Source organism: Vombatus ursinus, unplaced genomic scaffold, assembly GCF_900497805.2.
Source record: "Vombatus ursinus unplaced genomic scaffold, bare-nosed wombat genome assembly UNPS02014158.1, whole genome shotgun sequence".
Taxonomy (NCBI): Eukaryota; Metazoa; Chordata; class Mammalia; order Diprotodontia; family Vombatidae; genus Vombatus; species Vombatus ursinus.
Window position 1 is genome coordinate 5,567,159 of NW_020953936.1, and position 17,111 is coordinate 5,584,269.

At 36.7% G+C, this 17,111-nt stretch overlaps 1 protein-coding gene across 1 annotated transcript in view; it reads left to right on the forward strand.

Moving 5' to 3' along the window:
- NANS (N-acetylneuraminate synthase) overlaps positions 1-2,316 on the forward strand; it is a 30,787-nt gene extending 28,471 nt beyond the window's left edge. The window contains exon 6 of the mRNA XM_027859070.1: positions 1,742-2,316. Coding sequence (XP_027714871.1) covers positions 1,742-1,951 — 210 coding nt within the window. The 3' untranslated portion in view covers positions 1,952-2,316. The remainder of the gene's footprint in view (positions 1-1,741) is intronic.
- The last annotated feature ends 14,795 nt before the right edge of the window (positions 2,317-17,111 follow it).

A 17,111-nucleotide genomic window follows, 5' to 3' on the forward strand; every position in this document is an offset into this window, starting at 1 on the left:
GGATGTATGAGCAAATTCTATCAAACATTTAAATAACAGTTAATTCTAATATTATACTGTTTAAAAATATAAGAAAAGAATATCTACCACACTCCTTCTATGACACAAATATAATCTTCATACCCTAAATGAGGGAGAATCAAAACAGAAAAAAAAACCACAGACCTACATACAAAATGAATATTAATGTAAAAATTTTAAATAAAATATTAGCAAGGAGATGGTAGCTTAGTATCAAATATATATATATGTGTGTGTGTATATATATATGTGTGTGTGTGTGTGTGTGTGTATATTTATGTATGTATGTATGTATGTATGTATGTATATATATGTCTATATTATGACCAGGCCACATTTATACTAGGAATTCAAGGCTGATTTCAACATTAGGAAAACTATAAACATAGTTAACCATATGAATAACAAAAATAAAACTCTTCCAGTTATTGCAACAGATTCAGAAAAAGCTTTGAACAAGGTGCAACACTTATTCCTATTAAAAACACATGAAAGCAAAGGAGTAAATGGAGCTTTCCTTAAAATGATAAGTAATATCTATCTAAGCCAGTGATAGTCAGCATTATCTATGATGGAGATAATATAGAGGCTTTCCTTGTGACAGTAAGGGTAAAGCAAGGATGTCCATCATCACCCTACTATTTACTATGATGTTAGAAATGCTAGTTATAGCAATAAGACAAGATAAAGAAATTGCCATGCATTCTTTGCCAAACCCCAATCCTAGATTGCTCCCAATATCAACTTCCTTTGCTATTGCTACTCACAGGCTAACGAGTGGTGCCGAAGGAAGTTACAGTGTGATGATGACTGGGTCTACCAGATTTAAAATTTTACATTAATATTATCTAATCTGTATCATTTTATCAAAAGAAATCTCATAAAGATAAAAAGCGTAGGCAAAGAGGGAAAAAATAATTACTTTTTGCATATGATATGATAATTTACTTAGAAAACGCCAGAGAGTCAATTAAAAAACTAATTGAAGCCACTAGCAACTTTAATAAAGTTGCAGAATATAAAATAAACCTACCCAACTCATCAACATTTTTATATTTTATCAACAGAATCCAGCAGGAAAGATAACTACAAATAGTATAAAATACTTGGGAGTTTATCTGCCAAGACACATATAGGAACTATATGAACACAATTATAAAACACTCTTTACACAAATAAAGACAGGTTGAAATAATTGGAGAAACAGTAGTTTTTCATGGGTAGGTGAAGCCAATTTAATAAAAATTGTGATGTTACCTAAATTAATTTACTTATTTAATGCCAAATCAAACTACCAAAGAATTACTTTGTAGAACTAGAAAAAATAATAACAAAAGTTATCTGAAGGAACAAAAGGTCAAGAACATCACAGGAATCAATGGGAAAAAAATGCAAAGGAAGGAGACCTAGCAGTACCAGATCTCAGACTATATACACAGAACTGGTAGACTCAGAATACATATTGAGGCCTAATTCTTTTGGAACATTGATAATATGGGCATTTGTTTTGCTTGACTATCCATGTTTGTAATGGGTTTTGTTTTTCTTGATTTCTCAATGGGTGGGGTGGAGGGTTAGGAGAGAATTTGGAGCTTAAAATAAAATTGAGCTTTTAAAAAAAGCAGTCAAGAAAACCACAATATCTCTGTCCTTTTGAAAGGTCAGCACTTCCATGTGTATATGTATATTAAGATACTCACGTGTTTTGTTTTGTTTGCAGCTGGGTAAATCAGTGGTGGCCAAAGTGAGGATTCCTGAAGGTACCATATTGACAATGGATATGCTTACAGTGAAGGTGGGTGAACCGAAAGGATATCCTCCTGAAGGCATTGCCAATCTCATTGGCAAGAAGGTCAAAGTGAACATTGAAGAGGATGATACCATCCCAGAAGAAGCCATAGAAAATTTGTCAAAAAAAATAAAATCTTAAAGAAAAATTACATTTATTGAGCTCTTACCTCCTCTGTCTCAGTTTTGGGTGACAGATTAGAATAATCAGTACATGGAGAATGAGTGAATGGTTGGGGAAAGTGGGCTACATAAGCACTCAACAAGTAATTGTCACATGAATGAAAGAATGACCTTCACAAACTTGACCCTCCTGTGACTCCACTTACCATTTCTATAACTTTTTAAATCAAAATGCCTCTCTCTGGCCGCCACTCCCTTATAATTTTGTATCACCTGTTAGAATGTAAACTCCTTGAGGGAAGGGATTCTTTTCTCTTTTTGTATATCCAGAGATTATTACAATGCTCACATATGTTAAGACTTAATAAATTATTTTTCATTCAAGTCTCTGATATCACATGATTTTTGCTTTGCTTTCCTTGCCTCCCACAAAATTCATTTCCTTTTATATGACTGGCTCTGTATTCCTCACTTGTTCTGCTCTAATTAGAGCCCCATTGCTCTTTTCTCTGTCATGCATATCAAATCTGAATTATACCTGAGTAGGAATTCTCTCTACTATATTCTCAACAAATGGTCATACATCCTCTCTGATTGAGAGAGAATTCAGTGTTAATTGTTGAGGATATTTTTCCATATATTGAGTTGAACCATGAATCACATTCAGTATGATCAACATTGTAACATGGCAGCCACCAAGACTCCATTAATAATAGCATAATGGATTGAGAATTAGGGCCAGATGAACATCACTCCTTTTAATATCGAATGCACAGTTTGTTGTAGAAATACAACGACTCAAACAGGAAAGGAAAAAAAAAACAGGCAGGAAAAAGACAGAGTTGCTCCCATGGTAGTCTCATATATAATGACCAGAAGTCTGTGGGTGTTATGGGGGTGGGACTTTTAGGGAGGTCTGATGCCAGCACAATATCTTGTGAATGAAGCCTGAAGTCAAAGGGCACTCAGGTCTCAGCCTGTTGGAGCTGTAGAAGGTGATAAAACCAACTCTTAATAGGTTACTGCAAAAAGAAATGGAGATAAAACCAAGACATACGGGCAGAAAACTCCATAGGATCCTCCAGAATTAGCATGATCTCCAATTTCCTATTAGGAAACACCAGGAGACTAAACCAACTCTTAAATAGGTGACTATATAAAAAGACAGAGGGACTGATGTGCTTAACATGCCTCAGGGCCCTCCTGGAGTCCTGAAGGCACTCTCCAGTATCCTTTTATACTTACATGAAGGGAGAAAGCCAGTTTGCAGTAGGGGAGGGTGCAAGAACTCACAGGTGGAGGCATCCATGTCTCTGAACCTTCCAATTCATCAACATTTATTAAGCACTTAACTATATGCCAGGCACTGAGTTGAAGAGTTAGGAATACAAAGCAAAAGCAAAAATAATAATCACTTTCAAGGAGATTATATTCTATTAGACAGTGGAGAAAACAAGATATGTACAGAATAGATGGAAGATAGGGTTAGCAGGAAAGTTGGAGGGTCTGATGCCCTCCTGAGGTCTGACATCTGGTTGGGGCTTGTTAGGATCATGCCAGGGGACAAAGCCAACTGCCTGCAGGTGAATGGGCAAGGAGAAGAAGACAGATGGAACTCAGGTCAGTGGGCATTGGGCCACCAAGGGTTGAAGGCAGGGATTGAGGCTATCACATGGCTATATTAATAGATGCGGGGGGGGGGGGGAAACAACTTTTGATGATATATAATACACATGTCATAAAAAACACTAAAAATCAGAGGAATAAATGAACTTTTCTTTAATATAGTAAACAGTAGCTTTCCAAAACCAAGAACTAGCATTTTCAATACTAAAGAGACCTCTCCAGGGAGACCACAGTCTAAGCAAGAAGGTCCATTATTACTACCTACTATTATTTGTAGGACATGACCAATTTCCCAGTCACCCAAGTTTACAACCTTAGAGTTATCCTTCACTACTCATTCTCCTTCACCCTGTGTAGTCAATCAGTTGCAGTCTAGAAATGCTAGATATTACAAATTGATGGAATAAACATAAGAAGAAATAAAAGTATTGCTAGTTACTCTTTTAGCTGGTGACCTCATCAGCTCTCTTAGATTCAATGATATTTCTATCCAGAGGATTCTCAGATTTATACATCTAGCCCATAGGTTCCCAAAGTGGGCAATACTGCCCCCGGGGGGGCCCTGGAATGATATGGGAGGGGGTGGTAGTAGCCTTGGGTGCAATTGGGGAGTGTTGAATAAAAATAAGGGGGCAGTGAAAGCGTAAAGAAAGAAGAAAAATTTGAAAAACAATTTGTACATGTTTCATCTGTTGTATAACAGATTTAGTGTTGTAATGATTACATTATTTTCCAAATAAACACACAAAATGCAAGTTATAACCGATCAACGGTCAAGTCTGCTGACAAGTCTTAACAAGCAAGTGTTGGTAGGAGAGTGTGTACTGCATTGTCAAAAAGTCTAGCATGCATTGGCAGGAATATGTGTGTGTAATGACTTGTTTATAATATGATACTATATGGTTACATGGCACAATATTGCATCATTAAAATTTTGATTTTGATTTTGATGATGCAATATTACATCATCAAAATTTTAATGATGCAATATTGCATCATCAAAATTTTAATGCAGGAAAAACCACAAATCTACAATAAATTATTCAATTGAAGATGAACTTTTTGAAAAAAAATTGTATTTTTTTGAAATGACACAAATTTTTTTTTTAAAAAGACCTTTAAAGGGTTAAAGAAAGATTTCGGGGGGGGGGGCACTGAGAAATTTTTTTAAAAGGGGGCAGTAGGCCAAGTTTGGGAACTTCAGACCTAGTCCGTGTGTGTGTGTGTGTGTGTTTCTCTCTCTCTCCTAAGCTCCAATCCTACATCATTAATTAGAGATTTTACGTTTTCAATTGGGATTTCTTTTAGTCCTCTCAAACTCAACTCTCATGACCTACACCTGAAACAACACACAACACACAGGGATGGTCAAACCTTTGCTCTCACCATTATCTGTAAGTGTTCCATTTCCATGACCTATAATTCTGAAATTACTTTATCTGACCTCATCTTTCATCCCAACCTTCTCTGTGCTTCACTCCTTCTAAACCTATTTCTTTATTTCTCACTATGACTATCAAGCCCTCCACCCCTCAATATTCTCCCAGGCCATCACCTTTGCTTTGTCTTCATTTCCTCCCTCCCTCTCCCAATTTTGACTTTATAATTAAACAATTTAACATTATATTATCCATTACTCAAGATCCCAGGCCCCCTTTTCCTATTGCCATGCATTCTTTGCCAAACCCCAATCCTAGATTGCTCCCAATATCAACTTCCTTTGCTACTGCTACTCACAGGCTGACAAATTGTGCCAAAGGAAGTTGCAGTGTAATGATGACTGGGTCTACTCCAAATTTTAAAATTTACATTATCTAATATCAATTATCTAATCTATATCATTATCATCCTATACCTAGTCTATATCATTATTTATTTTTGCCTATATATCAATCTATATCTAATCAATATCATTATCTAATATCTAATAACCCTTACTGCAGTAAAGCAGTCCTTTTATTCTCCCCCCACCCCGTTGAATTTCTATTGTATTCAGTGCAGTGGGTCTTCTAAACCTTTTTCCTTTCTCAATCTTTCCATACCACTACGTCCCTCCCATTCTCTCAGTAGAGGATCTTGTTTGGTATTTTCCTGAGAAAATAAAGGCCATTCATTGTGAGGTCTCTCTTTAGCTCTTTCCTCTATCTCAAAACTCTTGACATAATCCCTATTCTCTTGTGCCTAATTCCTAATTCTTGCGTCCTTTCTCCTTGGCAAGGACAACACTTCTGCTTGTACTGTTGACTATCCTCTATCGTCTCCTCTGTCAAATTGCCCCTTCACTTATACTTTTTGTCTCCAATCTTCAATCTCTCCCTCTTTACTGGCTCCCACCTTCCTCAACTCTTTTCAATCTGGCTTCTGACCTCATTCCTCAGCTGAAATTGATCTCTCCAAAATTGCTAATAAACTCTTAATTGCCAAGTCCAGTGGTCTTTTCTTAATCCTCATACTTTTTTTTTAACCTCTACAGCATCTGATACTGTTGACCACCTTCTCTTGGACAGTCTCTCATCTCTGGGCTTTTTATAACACTGTTCTCTCTAGGTTCTGAACACCCCTTTTCAGTCTTTTGGTGGATAAGCTTCCACATCGCACCCTCAGGCTCTCTATGATGATGACCCCCAGGCCTGAATATGTAGGCCTAGTCTCTCCCAAATTCCAGTCCCACAACAAAACCATTTTGAACTGGATATTCCACAAGCATCTTATACTCATTATGTCCAAAACATAACTCGATCTCTTTTCTTCAAAACCCACCCCTCTTCAGAACTTCCATGTTTCTTTGTAGGACACGATCAACTTTGCAGTCACCTAAGTTTACAACCTCGGGGTTATCCCTCACCTCTCATTCTCCTTCACTCCCTGTAGTTGATCACCGGCCAACTCTTGTTGATTCTACCTTCATGACGGCTCTTGCTTCCCTCCCCTTCTCTTTAGTCACACAGTCACTGTCCTCCTTCTGGCCCTCAAGATCTCTCACCTGGGCTATCGCAATAGCCTTCTAATTGGTCTCTCCTTCAAGTCTCCTTTCTTCCTTCACACAGCTGCCAATGATACTCCTAAAGCATGAGTCTGACTACATTACTCCTCTGCTCCCTATTTCCTCTTCTATTTGACCTTCACAATTTGATTTCAGCATACCTTTGCAATCTTATCATGCATTACTCCCCATCATAGGCATAGTGTGCTGCCACTGGTAATTTTGTTGTTTCTCACAAATGACATCACATCTCTTGTATCCCTTTTCCCAGGCTGTGTGCCATGCTTGTAATGTACTTCCTACTCACCTTCCCCTCTTAGAATTCCTAGATCCCTCCAAAGCGCAGCTCAAGGGCTACCTCCTTCATAAGGCCTCTCTGGATCTCCACAGTTACTTGTATCTCCCCTGCAAAATACCTCATGTTTTATCTTACATTTATTTTACAGATGCTTATGGACCAAGGCTTATGAGGGTGACTCGTATATATAACAGGACTGTATGGCCACTTACCTTATTTGTTTCTCATCTCTCAGATTATTACATGGTTTGTTCTCACGTTTACTATCATTCAGAGTTATATGGTAAACCAGAGATATATCTGGAAATTTTCTCGATAGGGATAGGAACTAGATCTATGATTTCACTGGTATAAGGAGCTCCCAGTTAATGAAAATTTCTTCTTCCAATACAGATCAGCAAATGCTCTGCAAATCAGTCTTAGAGAATTAACTGGGCCACTGAGAGGTTTAATGATTTCCCCAGGATCACACAGTCAGTATGTCAGAAGCAAGACTTCAAGCCAGGTGTTCCTCATTCATTTTTAAAAGTTCAACATCTCTATCAATCAATCAACTAAGAACCCCCACCAGTTGACGAAATATTTTTTAATAAACTGGAGAAGCTTTTTCCTAATAATAACTTATATAATATTAATATTATTATATTATATTATTATATGGTATGTATTAGATAACATGTTATAAACTTACATTAAATAATTATAGTAATTACTTATATTATATAATTACTTTTGCCTAATAGCAATCACTCATATCTCTACATTACATCTCTTAATCTCAGGATAAAATAAATATTAACGTGACTGAATGTACAATTTATTAATAATGAAATCAATAAGACATAATTATCTATTTTAGTTGTGACAATAACTGCCCAAGTTGTCTCAAACCTCCAGTAATAGCAGATCACTTCACTTCTAAGAAGACAGTTTTACACAATTTAGTTCATTGAAAGTATGCAGCAAAATCTCCTCAAAAATTCTCTTCATATTCTTTGCAAGATAAAAGTTAAAATATTTCCATAAAGAAAAAAGGGACCTCTCCTTTTTCCTCTGTCTTCACCAGTTTCTCTACAGTTATAACTGAAAACTGACGTTTGAAAGCCATTTCCATAACGTCCCATTTGGCTCTTAAAGTTACAGTAATAGTAACTATAATTTCTGTAGGAGAGACTTTTGAAACAAATGTTTGAAACATATGCAACATGTTGTCTTTCTCAATGGAATGTAAGCTCCTTTAGGATAGTAACTTTTCAATTTTATCTCTCTTTCCCCAGTGTCCAGCATAGTGCCTAGTATAATAGGCACTTTACTAAATGCTTATGGATTGATTGATATAAGAAAAAAAACTAACAATTAGGGCTCTCCAAAAATGAAATGGTCAGTTTCAGGGGATAGTAAGTTTCCTGTCACAGGAAACTTGTCACATCCTCTTCAAGTGGAGACTGGATGTTGTAGAGAGAACTTGTATTTAGATGTGAATTGGATTAGATGACTTCTGAGATCCCTTGATATTCTGAGTCTACATGAATTTTGTGGCTTACATTTTACTATTTGCATAGGCATCATCATTGATAGTATGCCACAAACTACCTACATGTACTATCCATCTGTTTATTGTTCTTTGAGTTACTTGTAATTTTAATTCTTCTGAAAGCATTGTACCATGATTTCAAACTAAAGGATAACTTGGAGAAAACTGGTGATTTCATTCAGCTGATTTTCTGCATCTAATTACAGTTTAGAATTACTAGAAAAATCACATAAGTTCCTGATCTATATAATAGGCCTGATCTAGGACCATCAGTCATGTCTGTCTCTTCATGACTGCATTTGGGGTTTTCTTGGCAAAGATATTGGAGTGGTTTGCCATTTCCTTCTCCAGCTCATTTTACAGATGAGGAAATTGAGGCAGAGTTGAGCAACTTGCTCAGGGTCACACAGCTGTTAAGTGTCTGAGGTCAGATTTGAACTCACAAGATGAGCCTTCCCAACTGCAGGCCCAGTGCTCTAGCCATTGTACCACCTAGCTGCCCTATCTAGGCCTAGCTAACTTATTATCCATTTCCAACATTTTTTCCAAAGCACAAAGGGTGATAAACTACTGTGACAAGATTGCCTTTTCTATTGCATAATGTAGCTTGGGAAATACTAGTTTTTCATTCCCTTTATTTGTGACTTGGGTGTATCTACGGTTCATTGTTGTTCCCATAGTCATCAAAGTGTCCAAACTTTTGCTGATGAACTTAATACTCTACATTGAGGTTGGCTGGTGCTGAGACTACAGACATTGTCTGTCCCCAGGACCATACTTGAAGTCTTTCTGAAGCCCCAGTAAAGTCTAGCTTTGATGCTTTATCATGGTGTAGAGGACTGTATTCAGGCTTCTTAGAGTATGTTGCCAGACCCCACTCTGGCTCATTGGGCCTAGCCAGAGAGGCTTCAATTATGGGCCCGATGACAGACTGTGTTGTCTGAAGTCACCAGATAGTAAATTTTCTTGACTGTAAAGTGCTTTATCATATAAAATAGTTGTTGGTAGGATCAAGGATTTAGTGGTGGAAGGGACTTTAGTGATAGATTATCTTATCTAATCCAGGGTTCAGCAAACTATGACCAGCCAGGGACCATATCAGTCCTACCACTTGTTTTTGTACTGACCCATGAGCTAAGAATGATTTTTACATTTTAAAATAAAGTTTTATTGTATTTAAAAATAGATAAGCCATTCTTAGCTCCTAGGCCTTACATACAAAAAGGGGCTAGTGGGCCCTTCAGCCCTGAACTCAATTTATTTTTACTGATGAGGAAAATGAGGCTCAGGGATGTTGTAACTTGACCAACATAACTTGACCAACATCACACAGGTAGTAAATAGCAGAGCCAGCACTGGAACCTAGATTCTCTGGCTCCAAATCCAGCACTAAACCAATTTATGCCAATGCAAATAAATATGTCGAGGCATAGCTAGGTGGCACAATGGATAGAGTACTGGGCCTGGAGTGGGGAAGACTCATCTTTCCGAATTCAAATCTGACCTCAGACACTTACTAGCTGTGTGACCCTGGGCAAGTCGTTTTATCCTGTTTGTCTCATTTTCCTCATCTGCAAAATGAGCTGGAGAAGAAAATGGCAAACCACTCTGTTTTCTTTGCCAAGAAAACCCCAAATGGAGTCACAAAGAGTTGAATTTGACTGAACAAATGAAAGGGAAAATTAATGTCATGAGTGCTTAATTCTCAAGATAGATAACTACAGAAGACATTCTGATTATTGATCCCAAACAACATGCCTTTTACCTGTCAGTTTAAAGGTACAACCTGAATGGAGATAAAGAGAATGTAACACGTTAGGAGCTTTATGTTATTGTCATCATCGTCATCATCACCATCATCATCATCATCATCATCATTGTCTTTATCCATCATTAGAAGAAGAAAAAGAAAGTCCCAAGTTATGGTTAATTCTTTATTTGATTATGCAGTTTGTGAATTCAGGTCCTTCCTTCTGTCCATTTGCTTTTTGGTTACTGCTTGAGGTATTTCTACTAAAAAGGTGGGCAGAAGAAATGAAAGGAGATGTCAGACAATTTCCCTCCTGGTTAACAGCTCTGACAAATGGGTCAGTGGAGAAGGAGATTGAAACCATGGACTAAGATGAGGTTTGGGATTTATTCGCCCATAGTCTCCCTCCTCCCCACAAACAGCAGCATTGACCAAGAAGGAGCTTGAAACAGGGAAGAAATATTAACTGGGGCATTGTTTAAAAGACTGGTCTTCAACATTCTTTGAAATTTATCTTTTCTGTGATAGTCAGAACTGGTGGCCATTTGTGAAATAAAAAGAGGCATAGACTGCCAAGGAAGTTACCCAGATTCCCAAATTCACCCCCATCTCCTCTTCTCTTGTATAAGGGAGCTTTCTGCTACTGCTGTTTGTTCTTTGTTCTCAAAGAGTTCCATGACATCAGGGAGGTGATGCCATGACATGCAAATGAATTGGATTTAAGTGAGGGAGGCTGTGAAAAGTCACCAGCCTCACTTTCTCCTCTGGAGCCATCTGGGTCCAGTGGCCAGATATAGATCAGGACGACTGGAGACGGCCCTGGACACAATGGAAGACCTTGGCCTTTTTAAGCTAAGGTCTTTAACAGGTGTCAGTTTGACTGAGGCAATGCCCAATCAGTGATTAGGGGGAGGTAAGAAATGAGACAGAGAATGACCACTTTTACATTGTCAAAAAAAAAATCAATCTAGGAAGGGAAGAGCCTCAAGTTTTCTGGCCAAAACAGAAACAATTGTAAGTAGAAGAATGAGGAAGGCAGGCTCGAGGAGGTGAGTGGAGCCTTCACCAGGACCAGACAGGTGTGTGGGGCCATGGAGTACATACAGTGGAGGTTCAACCAGTGTAATGAAGACAGATCACACACAAACTGTGTCCTGGGTGAAATCGGCACTATTGATCCTGCAGGCTGAGACAGAGACACGCTCTACCTGACCTCCTTTCCCCTCTCTCCAGGGAGAAAGCCTGATAAATTATAGCTTATCTACTCACTTTAGACTCCCTGCTTTCCTTTGGGCTTGGGCAGTGTTAGACTTTCTCATACTTTTGTTCTTAAGTTTTCAATATGTGACTAAAAATATTGGCCCACATAAACCAGAACTTTAGTTTTATTTTACATACTTAGTACTTAGATCTAGAGATAAGATAGGGAGGGGCAATTTCCAAAGAGACTATTAGTTCAAGCTGGAGTTGGACAGGTGTTAGTACAATTCTGGAAATGTAAGAAGGCTGATGTTAAACCAAGGTAATCCTAGTAAAATCTGTGTCTATAAAAGCCGTAGGAATGAACAAGCTTGGAGGGGACAGCCAATTTATCATTGGGGTCAAAAAAAAAAAGCCATGCCCAGGGGTGTGCTGGAACCAGATCTAACAGATTTGCAAGAGCTGATTGTTAAATTCTCCTTGTAACATTTATATCTCAAAAATCAGCAATTACTACAAATCAGGGCTTGATTTATTGTTTTATCAGTTGTCCAGATTTAAGAAAGTGTTAATAATGCAAATTAAACATAAAAGTGTGTGTGCATACTCTCATCCCCCCTTGGAAAGGCAGGTTGTTAAACATTTACCAGCATACCTTTACATTACTGCTTTATAAATATAGCTCAGCAGGAATCCAGTAAAATAATAAAGTCATCATCATATTAGTGGCATGGTGACTGCAAGCTAATAATAATAACTGATGCCTTAAGGTTTCCAAAGTGTTTTCTGTGAGTGTCACAACAACCTCGAGAGTTCCTCTATGAAGGAAGGAAGACTGAGATGCTAGGAACCTCTCCTCATGGAAAGGTTCCCTGAGCATGTGCAGAAAAATCCTCTGATTCGGGGGTTGGTAACTGACCAGCACCACCAGGTGGTTATATTAATAAATTACCTACCATAACTAAATCGGTTTTACTGGATCTCAACTCAACCAGCTATGATAGGTGTTCCAGGCCCTTTCTGAGTACTCTCCAGTATTCCCGTCTGAATTTACTGCCCCATCATGACATTCAGAAACCTTGTTTTCTCCATGCCTTCCTCATACTAATTAGCTAATTTGTATGGGTGTTGCTAATTAGAAATGACCGGCTGCCTGTTCTTTGAAGCCATTTCCCCCAACATTGGCAGCACATTGGCGAAATGAAAGCAAGCTGACATTCAGAAGCAGCAGTGTTAGTGACTCATATTTTTAATCTTCCAGTTTCTGAAAACACAGTTTCTTTTTTTCCTCTTCAAAGTGGATTCTTTTTTTAATTAAAAATTTAATAACCATTAACAAAAAACAAATAATCAAATAAACATATAAACAAGAAGTAAAACCTTACATAAAACCCTTAGCATTTTAACAACAGAGATACAAGGAAATCAACAAACAAGAAGCAAACAAAAATACTTGTGCTCTATGTCCCCTTTTCAAGTCCATCTGAAATTACACTACAATTGACTTTGTGATCTTTCTTTTTAATTAAGTTGTAAATGAGCCTATAGTTCTAGCTCTGCTGAGCACCCCCCACTATTTGATATTTTTCCATAAGTCTCACATTCAGTTTTTAATGGCACCCTGCTATTCCATTACGTCAATACCCCATAATAAATTCAACCATTTTGCAATCACTACGTATATTAATTGTTTCCAATTCACTGTCATTACCAAAAGGGCAGCTAGGAATATTTTTATACATATTGTCCTTTTTTCCCTTTTATGATATTTTTAGGACAAAATCCTAGAAACGTAATAGTTAGATTGAAAATGCTTGTGATTCATTGCATGTTTCCATATTGCAATTCCAAAATGTGTATAGGCCTGTCCAAATGCATTAAAATGTTCCAATGGGAAGGGCATTAAAAATTTCCCACCATTTTTGATATATTTCATTCTTCTTGTAAGACCGTAAGATTTTCCTTTATCAATTTTACTGCAGAATGATTAGGTGCACACGTATGTCAAATGTAAATACTCTCTTTTTTTGAAAGACCTTTTAGCATAATACAATGTCCTTATTTATCTTCTTTAATGCTTTCTGATTCAGATTCAACTCTGTCTCATTCCAGCTTTTCATGATTTTGTGGTAAATGGTAAATTTGGGACCATATTTTTTTTTTTCATTTTGAATCATCTAAGTATTTCTGGATTAAATGTTTCCATGTGGATTTTTTTTTTTTTTACTTATTCAAGTACTTCCTCTTTTCTTATTGAAGGATTTTATCCATTTACATTAAGTGTTAGAGTATAATTGTCAGGTTTTCTCTTTTTCAGTAATTCCATTGGAAGAGAATATACACTTTCTTATTTATATTTTATATGTTACCTCAAAATTTAACAACTCTACTCAGAATGAAAGTTTTTTCTCATCTTAATAATATTGTAGATTTCTTTAACTTGGACTTCCATTTTATCAGTGATAGCTTGCTTTGGGATTACCCTGTCTTCTTCCTTGTTCTCCCTCTAGATTACTCCCTTTTTTTTTTTTCAGTTGTCCTGAATCTGTCAACATTTAGGAATTTAGCCAATGTGATGCTTTGAGGGTTCTTGCATTTGATTAGCAACTGATTGATCTTGATTTGAAAAGTATGATTTCTTTTAAGTATTTATGGTTTCAGTTTCTAGGCTTACTTATTCTTTGAAGACTTCCTTACTCTGTAAATTTTTTAAAGTGTCTTGTTTTTTCAGATACTCATTTCTGGCCTTCACAGAGCATTTTGAATTTTACTGGGGATATAATTCTTGGTTCATAGTCCATCTTCCTTACTTTTGTTATGTGTCATAGTCAAATTTTCTAATCATTTCTTATCATCCTTGAAAATTCTGCTCTGCTCTTAATTATTGTTCTTTGGTAAGAGGTTTGTGTACTTTCTCTCTAAGCTTGGAATTCCCTTTTCCCTCTTCCCTCCCCTGTAATTGTACTATTGGAGTTTAACTATGATGCTCTGCTCTAGGTATGTCAAATATTGAGTTCTTCCAAGTTAGAGTTCTATGAATTCTTGAAATTTGTATTCTGCCATTTGTTTGACAACTATGGGAATTTTTCTTTAATCAGGCAGTACAGAAAGATTTTAAAGTCAGAGAAATTGTGTTTTAAAACTTGTTCTGTTGATTACTACCTGTGTGGCTTTGGACAAGCAACTTAGCCTCAAGTTCTGGACCTCAGTTCTCTCATTTATTAATTGGGGAGGTTTAACTAGACAATATTTAAAGTGCATGCCAGCTATAAGTCTATGAATTCTATGATTTGCTAGAATATGGTATTCTGATTTTTAAAAAAATTCTTGGATGTCAGTGACCCTAAGATTGCTATGCTGTGCTAGATCTTCCAGGTCTATCATTTAAATTTGCATCTTATTTCCCCAATAATTTGGATAATTCAGTTCATTTTGTATCTGTATTTCCAATTGCTCTTTATTGCATAAATTTTATTTTCCATTGTAGTAAAGTCTTTTCTTGATTGTTTTCTATAAATTTCTTGAAATCATCTATCATATTCAGCACAATATCATCCACAAATAGCAGCACCTAAAGGAACTCTCCAACTCTAGGAATCTCTTTTCAATTTAGACTGTGCTTAGGACATCCTCTATTATAATTATGAACACCTTTACTATTCTTCCTGTTTTATGCCTCACTTCATATTAATAAGCAAAAAGTCATAGAAGAGAATTATCTTTGTGGTTTCATCAATCCCAAGAACATTACAGTACCTTCTTGATTAGATCAACAATCACTCAAAATAAAGAAGCATAAAAACCCATAAAGACTAAGTGGATGAAAAATGACTAATTGTGACATGCAGTTAGATGGCCAATCCATTGAACTAGTCCATTAGTACATACATCTGAAATAGGCACTATAGATAGACAATGAGTCGGGCCTAGACAGTTGGGAGAAGAGAGTGGGTTGGATTGAACTTGGGAAATTTTGCGATATTTTTCATGATCTCAAGCTGCTTCCAAACACAAAACCCCATCTTAACACAAATGTCCCCCCCGTGATGTTATGCTATTGTGACTCTTGGAACACCACAGCCTCTAAGGAATCATAGTTACATGTAACCCAAAAGACAATGGAGGGATGGATGGTGGGTATAGTAGGTTGCATCATATTCCCACTGATCTAGCATATGCATGTGCCAAGTGGCAGGGATGGATAAATGGACAGACTTGATGGTGCACTGATATCTATAAAATACAATAAGCCCTTCATGTCTTTAGCATATTGGATGGATTCTCTGTGGAGAGTTTATGGGAGAACATGGACAAGAATTGCACAGAAAAAGAAGGCATGAATTTCTTGTTTTCTGTACCATTGGAAGCAAATTGATGAAATCACAAGTCTACGTGTTGGTCATTTTTTCATTATTCCCTAACTTTTTACATTTTTTAGCATGTTTTAATTCTAGCTTGTGTGTATGATTTTACTTTTATAATTCTTTGCTTTGCCTTTGTGGTATTCTTACTAGTGTGTTAATTGTTCCTTAATTTCTTTGAATATGTCATTTCTCCATTTGAGACCTACTCCTCACTATTGTATGCTTTTTTTCCATTTCGAGTATTTCTTCAGCAAATATAATTTTTATTATTTTGGCACTTTGTTCATTTTAGGTTTTGGTTTATTTTTATTTTCTTGCGTTATTTTAAAGTCAATTTTCTTCTCTTTCAGATATGTTTGGGGTTTTGGGGGGGTAGGGGAGGGGAGGGGGGCACATGAGGAACCTTTCACTTTACAATCTTGACTAGAAATCCCAAAGCTGGTTCTAAAAAATAACCTTGTACCACAGACTCTTAGATATCAGATCAATGTTGCCACTTTGATGATGGCTATTTTCATCAAGTGTGGTCATACCTTGTTTGATAATATTGTTGAGAACAGTTTTGAACTGGCAGTGTTCATTTGTTCTGATTTCTTAAGAAAAAAATGTAATTTTTTAAAAAAGTCTCAGCGATGAAGTAAGAGAGGTACCAAAATGACATATAAGACATGCTATGTCATCATGGGAACCGGGAATTCAGGGTCTATCCTGGTCAAGCAGTGATGGCCATTGAATGTTTTAAAACAAGTTGACCAGAAAACCGGCCAGGATTCTTTCGATATAAAGTTTATGTTGTGCAACCTTTTATTCAATAAAACAAGCATTTCTTCTTTGCAATGGTGCCTAGTTTCAGTTTTGTTTTCTTCTTTTCAGCACTTTGTTTTCAATTATGTTGATAGCGAGTGGATTGGAAATCATGCTACATGAAAATCAGTTGAAGGAATGGAAGATAATTAAGCTGGAGAAGAGAAGACTTCTGGAGGGGTCAGGATAGCTGTCGTTAAGAGTATCTGAAGAACCAACGTGTCAGATGGAAGAAGCATTAAACTGGTTCAGCTTGATATAAAGAACAACTTCCTAACCAGAGTTGTCCAGAAGTGGAATGAGCTGTTTTGTGAGCAGTGAATTCCTCATTATTGGAATTCTTCAAGCGGAGTCTAGATGACCACTTGTCAATGAGGTTGTAGAGGAAATTCCTGTTCAGTTACAGGTTGGTACAAGATGATCTCTGAGTTCTCTTCCAACTCTGAGATCCTGTGATTCCATGAAATTAAGAAGTTACTAGATTAAACAACAAAAACAAACAAACAAAAAATCCCCAACAATGTTCAGTCATTTAGTACATGTTACTAAATACTGTAGACACAAATAATCTTGTTTCTTCAATTGCAATGGGAAAAATACAAAAATGTGCTAAAAATTTG